Below are 8931 nucleotides of genomic sequence, written 5' to 3' on the forward strand. Positions count from 1 at the left end.
ACTTTAAAATACAAATAGTGTTTGTAGACTGACTTTACCCTCAGCAGCCCGCACAGGGGCAACACTTCCAGAAGATGCTCTGCAAGTTCTTAGCAAAAAAGGCAAAGGAGCAGGCTAGGACCACGATGCTGAGAGCTCGCTCTTGCTCTCTCTCGTTGTCCATCCTTACTCAAGAGCAGGGTCAGACTTGTAAGACACTACATCAACACAGAGATATTCTTCATCTCAATTGTGTTAACAATTGTAAAAAAATAAATATTTCAGGCTGGGGTGTAGCTCAGTGGCACAGTGCTTGCCTACAATGTTTCAGGCCCTGGATTCATCTCCTAGTACTACAAAAACAAGTAAATACATTTTTTAAAAATTTTTTTAAATAAATCTTTTTGAGAACCTCACAAAAAACTCAGGACACCTCCATGTTGCCTAAGTCCCTGACACATTCACGTCTGGAGTTAGGGGATCCTCCGCTGTGGGGACCGTCTTGTCCTTGGTACTGTGGAGTGTTCAAAGCACCCTCGCTCTCCTCTCCGGAGATGCCAGCAGCAACCTCTGCAGTTATAGCAGCAGAGAGAAGTCGCCAGAACATGTGCTGTGTGGAGGAGAGAAGAATGGAAGGAGTCTAGGGATGGTAATCCCAAAACATGGTGCCCTGGCATGCTAGATATTTTAAATTAAAGGAATTCAGAGAACAGCAGCTGGTAGTGGACGCTGTGACTACTCAGTCACCTCTGGATCTGCTTAAATCCTTGCCCCACCTTGCAAGGAACACCGACCTCTGGCTCCTTCACTGAATGTGCAGTAACTGACGGGCATCACAGTAAGGAAGACTGCAGTCTGTCGTCACACTGGATAGACGTTTACCACAAACCTTGTCCCCTAGTTTGGTCCCACTCAGTATTCCAAATGGTATATAGGACACACATAACTTTCAACCATGCCAGGTCTCAGAGCTGCCTAGTTTATGTCCCTGTAACATTGAAGGATGAATTTTAAGGAACAAGGAAAGTTAAGAGTAGGAAAAGTTTTTATCGAGACACAGCTCCTGAGAAACAGGAGTCTCAAAAGCGGGCTGCCACAAAGGCCATCTTCCCAGGGACACTTTATAGAGCAAAATCATAAGGTGGTATAACGTGAGTCAAAATGTAATCACTCCGTAAGATCACAAGCATAGCCACTTAGCTAACACTGACCTAATAGGAAGGCAAGGCTCACAGCAAGGGCAAATGGCTGGCACCATTAACCTTGGCCACCTGTGACTTAAAACAGAAACATTTTGGGAAAAGCACGCATTCAGATGTTTTGGTTCCCCACCAGTGTGTATGACGTACTTCTAGACTTAACGGACTAGATGATACTAATTACACGGTAATCTCAAATTTCTATTATCCCTAAGAGGCATGTGAGGTGGCCAACATGACATCATCTTGAGGTCTTACATTCTTCAGATGTGCCTCCAGCCTCTCTTCTGAAGACTTTATCTTTTCTGCAGTCTCCTCTGAAAGCCTAGTTCCTCTCTGACTGTATATTAATGTCTATCTAACTAGCTACCTATAATACAAAGAGAATCATTTCTAATCCATTGTCTGTTCTTTAGGCCAAATGGATTTTGTCCTCAGGCATTGTATGTCTCTTCAAAATCACAAATTCCCCTAAAAATTGTCCACATTTCCCAAAGTCTCCCTGGAAAAGTGTATTAAAGCTTCAGAATCCTGCTGGGCACAATAAAGTTAGAAATCGATGACAAAAGAAAACTCAAAAATTAGGCAAACACATGAAAACTAAGCAACATACTCTTAACTAAGATTACAGAAGAGCTGGGCATGATGGTGCACACCTGTAATCCCGGAAATTGAGGCTGAGGCAGGAGGATCACTGCATGTTAAGGTCACTCTGGTCTACAAAGTGAGTTTTTTTTCTACAAACTGAGTTTAAGGCCAGCCTGAATTACATAGTGAGACCCTGTCTCAGAAAACAAGCAACGACACAATGTATTGAAATCAAGGAACAAATAAGACAGTTCTAGGACTAAATGATAATGCCGGTACAACGTAACAGAACGCATGTGACTTAATGAAAGCTCTCCTAAGAGGGAAATCTAGAGATGTGAAAGCCCACAGCACAAACAGAGCCAACCCACACCGCCTAACAGTGCACCTCGAGGCCCTGGAAAAACAAGAGCAGCTGAAATCCAAGGCTGGCAAGGAAAGAAATTACCAAGACCAGAGCAGACTTCAATAAAACTGAGACAAAAAAATACAAAGAATCAAAAATCAAAGAGTTGAAAGAAAGAAAGAAAGAAAGAAAGAAAAAATAGATAATCCTTTAGCCAATCTAACCAAAAACAGAAAGAAGACTCAAATCTACACAGTTAGACGTGAAAAAGGTGAAATCACAACAGGCACTGCTGAAATAAAAAGCATTATTATAGATAAATATTTATGAATTACCAAAAATGAACCAAGAATTGTTTTTGTCTTTTTGAGACAGGATTTCACTATAAAGTTCCGGCTGGCCTTGAACTCACTTTGTAGCCCAGGCTGGCCTTGAACTTGAGGCAATCCCCCTCCCTCAGGCTCCAGAGTGCTGAGATTACAGGTGTGAGCCACCACACCCAGAAAACCAAGACTATTTAAAAACTCTGAGTAATTCAATATCAATGAAATTGCAAGAGTTATAAATAACCTACCAACTAAGAAAAGCCTGGGTCTGGATGGGTTCATGACTGAACTCTACAAAAACTTCAGTGAAGCTCTAACATCCAGCTTTCTGATGAAATGACAGGGGAAGGAATATTCCTGAAGTCATTCCTGGAAGTTACCGTTACCCTGACTCCAAAGCCAGACAAGAATCAACCAAAAAGAAAACTACAGACCGATCTCTCTAATGAATACGGATACAAAATTCCTCAACGAGATATTGGCAAACAGAATGCAAAGAATAATCAGAGAACGTACACCACAAAGAAGTGTCCCAGGGATACAAGGGCAGTCCAGCACACATAAATCAGTAAACGGGGTACCTCGCATAAACAGAACAAGGGCAACACCACACAATGACATTAGTACACAGAGAAAGGCCTTTAACAAGATTTGACATCCTTTCACGACAGAAACACTGAAGAAGTCAGGGATGGTGACACACACCTGTAATCACAGGACTTGGGAGGCTGAGGCAGGAGGATTACTGTGAATTCCAGGTCAGCCTGGGTCACTAAGGAGTTCACAGTCAGCCTGCACTGTCTCAAAACACACACACACACACACACACACACACACACACAGACAGAGAGACAGAGAATAAAATAAAATAGTGCTGGGAAAACCGACCATCCACTAAAATCGAAGTAGATCAAAGAATTAACTGTTAAAATAAAAACAGTTAACCTGCTGGAAGATAAAATAGGAAAAACTCTTGGCCAGCTGTGGTGGTGCACGCCTGTAATCCCAGCACTCATGAGGCGGAGGCAGGAGGATTACTGCAAATTTCAGGCCACCTTAGAAAGACATAGAGAGTTCAAAACTAGCCTGAACTACATAGTGAGACCCTGTCTCAACAAACAGGGTCATATCCATTTAAAAACCTTCTGCACAGCAAAAGAAACTGCCAACAAAATAAAAACACAACTTGCTGAAGGGGAAAAAATTTCTACTGGTGATTCGTCAGGCAGAGGACTCATATGTAAAATATACAAAGAAAGCAAAACCTGAATCAAAATAAAAAATGCAATCAAAAATTGGCCAAGAGAAATGAACGGACACCTTACAGAAGAATAAATGGACAATAAACACATGAAGAAATGCTCATCGCTGGCCATTTAGAGAAATGCAAATTAAAATTACCCTGAGGTGGTATCTCACCCCAAAAAGAATGGCCATCTCCAAGAAATCAAACAATAACAAATGCTGGAGAAGCCGCAGGGAGAAAGGAACATTTCCACGTTGCTGGTGAGAGTACAGCCTAGGACAACCACTGTGGACAGCAGTGTGGAGAAGCCTCACGAGCCTGAAACTAGCAGCTGCATTTGACCTGGCTCTGCCCCTTCTCAGCATCTGAAGGAGTTAGAGACATCATTCTACAGGGGTGCGTGCGCACCCGTGTTTACAGCGGCACAATTAATAACAGCTGAGCCTTGGAGTGGCCTATATGCCCTGTCCATGCACAAGTGATGGTAAGGAAAGGTGGTGTTTATACACAATAGAGTACTATCTTGCAATAAAGAAGAATAAACCTGGGTCATTTGTAGCAAAATGGATACAGCTTGAGACTATAGCACTAAGTAAATCCATCACAAAGCACAAATACCTCATGGTTTCTCTTAGATGAACAAAATAAAAGATAACAAAACAAAAGATAGATAATAGGAAGTAGAGAGACACAGCAGATCTTCCTCAAAGGGTAAAGGGAAGAGACAGAGGCGAAAGGAGGGAAGAACATGGGATAAAAAGAATTAAGATTTGTCATGCACATGTACAAACCACACACAAGGAACAGAAACACTGCACTGCAAACATGTACCAAAAAGTAAGGAAGGGAATCAAGAGATGGGTTGGGAGGAAAGCGAAGGAATGAGAAAATGAACTAAGATGTGTTATGTACATGGACTAATTCCCCACAACAGGTGTAAACTTTGCCAGGCGTGGTGGCTCACTCCTGTAATCCCAGCACTCAGGAGGCTGAGGCAGGAGGATCACTGAGTGTTCAAGGTCAGCCTGGGCTACAAAGTGGGTTCAAGGCCAGCTTGAACTGCATAGAGAGACCCTGTCTCAAAAAGACAAAAATTTTTTTTTAAAATGTAAACTTTATATACTACACACATGTACTAAAAAATACCTATTGCTTATTTTATTTAAGTGATTTCATAAAATGGATCATAAAAAGGGTAGAATAATTGAAGCAGAGATGAGATCAGGACACAAGCAAGGTGGAAGAGAGAAAGGAAAAAAGAAAGCCTGAGGTGGAAGGCAGGTGGTGGCTGAGGTCATTATGCCCTGAGCATTACTAGGCAGAGGTAATGCTGTCCAGGCTGCCTGGGTCCCACTGACATCTTCGCCTCTGCCTGTGGTGAACCTCTGGATTTCCTCACACAACTGCCCTGGGGGTGGAGTGGAGGGTGGGGTCAGGGAGGTCCTCAGGGGTCACATAAAAGGAGCACCAAGGAAGAAAACAGGAAAGCAGGAACCCAGGCATCTGATCTAACTGGAGAAAGAAGCACCACAATGCAGCCTCTGGAAGGACTCTCCTCTCCCTGGGCTAGAAGCTTGGTGCCCCCCCCCACACACACACACAAGCACACTTCTGCACCAGGTGCCAGCCCAGGACTCACCTGTGCCTGGGTGAGTGTGCCCAGTGGGAGCAGGGTCTCAGTTACACTGCCCGGAGCAGGAAGGTGAACCAAGGGCCTGTAATTATTCAGGGAGTCTCTCTCCCTGCCCTCGGAGCTCAGAGCACAGCTCTCCTGCCTGGCTCCCTGCCTCAGACAGTAGTGGCCCCAGACAGCTTTCTCCAGAGGAATGAGGGCTCTGGCTGATGGGATGGCACCTGAGGAGCCTCTACATTGGGATCCAGAGCCTCTGCCCTGTTCACCCCAGGGCTCTTCCTCATTCCACCTTTCCCATTTTAGGATCATCATAATCCCTCTGACTCCCAAACATCCCCCTGTACCAAGGTCCAGAGAGCACAGGGACTTAGTGCTGATCACAGCCTGAGCAGATGGTGGAAGTCGCTTCTCCTCTCGGGCTGACTTTCCAGAACTCAGAGTATCCCTCTCCGGAGGGCTCTGGACAAGCCCTCAAGAGTTCCTCTGTCTCCTAAACCTGCTCGGGGAGGGAAGAAGGGAGCCGGAGGTTTCCTGTCTGGGCTGAGTGAAAGGGCTGAAAGAGGGAAGGAGGAAGGAGCAGCCAGCAGCCACAAAAGGCTTCAAAGGGCTCAGGCTTCTGCCAAGCGGGCTGTGCACAGTACAAGGAGCCTGAGCCAGGGCGCCCGCTCCGCCCCCACCCTGTGGCCAAGGCCATTCATTCTGTCTCTCCCTCCCAGGAAGGCTAGGAGGCCAGGGCATGGGATACAGCTTCCTAGCAGCTCTGGGCCATGCCACCCAAGGCGTGAGCTCTGGAAACGTGCTCCTCCTCCAACCAGCAACAGGCAGTGGGCAAAGCAGATCAACCCTTCCCTGCCACTCGATCTAGGACAGGACTTTGACTCAGATGTGACTTTGCTGATCTCTGTCTGAGAAGGAAACAAATGCGGATGGGAGCTGGGGTGGTGGTGCTTGTGATCCCAGCATTTAGGAGGCTGAAGCAGGAGGGCTGCCATGAGTTCGAGGTTGGCCTGAACTGCACAGAGAGACCCTGTTCGGAGAAAGACAGGCAGACGGACAGACAGGCAGACGGACAGACAGACAGACAGACAGACACAAATGTGGATAGGGAAGGCCACAGCGTGATGAAAGTAGAACTCAGGATCTACTCGGATGATGATCTTTTCGTTTAGGTTCCTGACTGAGGTCAGAAGCCACCTACAACTGGACAGAGCTCATTTACTCATAAAAGAGTGAGGGAAAGAGGAGCGCTGGCCTGAGCGGAATCTTGGGGCTTTAGGCCGGCGGTTCTGCAGGCTGGTGGATTCTGGGTCAGAGGCTAAGCCTGTCACCAGGGTTGTGTAGTTAAACTCTGCACTTACATCCAGGTCTCTGTGCTTGGGCCCTGGAATCCGCAACCCCCCGGGGGGGGGTGCACCCTTGGGTCTCCGTGCTGTTGGAATTATCTGCAGGGCACCTCCCATTGGGCACCTGCAGATGCTGAGTGCGCGCGCCCCAGGGAATCTGTCCCCGCCGGGGAATCCGTGCGTTCCAGCTCGGCGCTCTGAGTTTCGTGCCCGTTACTGGACACTGGGCTGCCCTGAGAAGCAACTGACCTTGGCGGGGATCAGAATGATGAGCGGCAGCAGCAGGAGCGGGCTGGCGAACAGGATCGCGAAGGACTTGAACTTGGAGACGTAGCTCAGCGCCGAGGCCATGGCGCGGGAGCGAGGCTAGCGGGACGCAAGAGCGAGGGGCAGCGAGCGCTCCGCGATTTAAGCCGGGGCCGCGGTCCTATGGGTTAGGGGTGGCGACAACCCCGCCCCCCACGGCGGGCCTCCCTGCGGCCCGGGGCGGGGCCACCCCTTGGTCGGTGGGACGCGCCTGCCCCATGCCCCGCCACCCCGCGGCCGAGGGAGGCGTTCGCGGCCCGGAGCTTCCGAGCAGTCCCGGGGCGGCCGCGACCCCAGCCCCTCACGACTCTCCGAGCCTTTCCCGGACTGCCCGGACACAGCGCCCCATCCCGGGGCTGCCCAGCGAGGTCTGGGGTTGTTGGTTGTGCCTGCTTGGGGGTGCAGACCGCGCCCGCGTCCTCACCTGCTCTTTCCAGGCTCTGGAGTGGCCCCGGGGGGACGTGTCCGCCGGCCTCTGGGTGTCCTGGTTCCATCTCCCGAACCTCTCTCCCTTTCATCCCTCACTTCTGTAACCACCTCGGCCCCTGCGAGGTGCTCAAAGAGCGACGACTGTGCTCCCTTCCCGTGGGCTGCTCTGGCTTTTCCTGTGCTCGCCTCTGCCGCCCGGCGCGCCCGCCCAGGGCGTCCTGGGTCCTCCGGGCCGGCGGGCTAGTGAGGCCAGGACCCCTCCTTCCGGGTCTGGACCGCTCTGTCCTCCCGCGGACGTGCGCAGCCTGCCCCCTCCTGGCCGCGCTTGCTGCACGAGCTGCCGCTCGGCTCCGCTGCAGGCTCTAAACAAGAGGCTCTGCCTTCTGAGGAGGGGACGAGTCTACAGGGAAAGGGGATTGGAGGCTGCTCTGAGAGAGCCGGTCATGCACTCATCCTGAGGGCCACCACTCCATTCAGCCCAGCAGCCAAAACTGTACTGAGCACCTGTTCTCCGCTGAGACTTATTTGGTGTCAAGACAGGGCCACTATTACTTTCTTCCTTTTTCCCTGCTGGTCTTCTGTCTTATTCCACAGCTTTATTTCGAGAAGTCTTTTTCATATACACGGTGTAACCACAGCCCGCTTCTTAGTGATTGTATGCCCCATGCCCGAGCCCCAAATTTCCACAGGTCAGCCCTCCTGCCATCAAAATGTTACCTTGTTGCTGACATGTATCCCGTAGCTAGGCCTACACAGTTACTTCTGCACTGAACACAGACTTTTCCCCCCTTATCATTACCCCTTACGCAATAAAGTATATTTGCATAGCGTTTATTTTGAATTAGGTATTACAAGTAACGCAGATTAAATGTAGGGAGGGTTGCATCGGTTATATATGAAGCTGTTTTATAAGGGACTTGAACACCCACAGATTTTGGTATTCCTGGGAGTCCTTGAACCGGTAGCCCTACCAACACCACTGCTATAGGCAGCTAAGTTAGAAATTAAAAAGATGGACTGGACCCTCAAGGAATCATAGGGGGAAAACATGGGCATCAAAATTGTGACTGGAGGCACATTAAAGGTCAGTCCTCAAGATAGAGATGCATGCCACCCTAAGGAATAATCACTTGAGGTTACATCATAATTAGCCCCACTCGGCCCATTAAGTCTAGATAACCACCAGTCACCAGCAGGGTGATCAGAGCATCTAGACCCACCCCTTCCTGAAAATCGCTTTGTTCTTTCACTGCACCCTTGCTATGTGACCTGCTTTCCTACTTGATCAACATTAACAAAGCAGCTGTACTTGTAGTTTGACCCCTGTCGCACCCTCATTGTGCCTTTGCTGTATAAATTACCTTGGCAGATACCCCATTTGAGACCCCTCCCTGAAATCCAGGGACCAATCTTCTCTACTTATTTCCAATAGAAGTCTCCTAATTTCATCTTTTGGCTCAAGACTTCATTTCTCAAGGTTGTGGGACTGCAAACGTGACACATTTGACATCCAAGAAACTGCATTATATTTCACCT

The 8931-nt window shown here is 48.7% G+C and overlaps 1 protein-coding gene across 5 annotated transcripts in view; it reads right to left on the minus strand.

Annotated features, from left to right (window-relative positions):
* Slc13a5 (solute carrier family 13 member 5) overlaps nt 1–7661 on the minus strand; it is a 34371-nt gene extending 26710 nt beyond the window's left edge. For 2 of the 5 annotated variants that reach the window (XM_013152304.3, XM_023565009.2), the window contains exon 1: nt 5324–5835. In XM_013152304.3, the coding sequence (XP_013007758.2) occupies nt 5324–5629 (306 nt within the window). In that variant the 5' untranslated portion in view covers nt 5630–5835. Of the gene's footprint in view, nt 1–5323; nt 5836–6909; nt 7320–7390 lie in introns of those variants that run through there. The other 3 variants (XM_003469639.5, XM_005003536.4, XM_013152301.3) reach the window with 3 other exon arrangements.
* Between the last annotated feature and the right edge of the window lie 1270 nt (nt 7662–8931).

The sequence above is a fragment of the Cavia porcellus genome, unplaced genomic scaffold (genome assembly GCF_034190915.1).
Source record: "Cavia porcellus strain 051 isolate PalLab524CR breed Dunkin Hartley unplaced genomic scaffold, mCavPor4.1 scaffold_6, whole genome shotgun sequence".
In the NCBI taxonomy this organism is placed as follows: domain Eukaryota; kingdom Metazoa; phylum Chordata; class Mammalia; order Rodentia; family Caviidae; genus Cavia; species Cavia porcellus.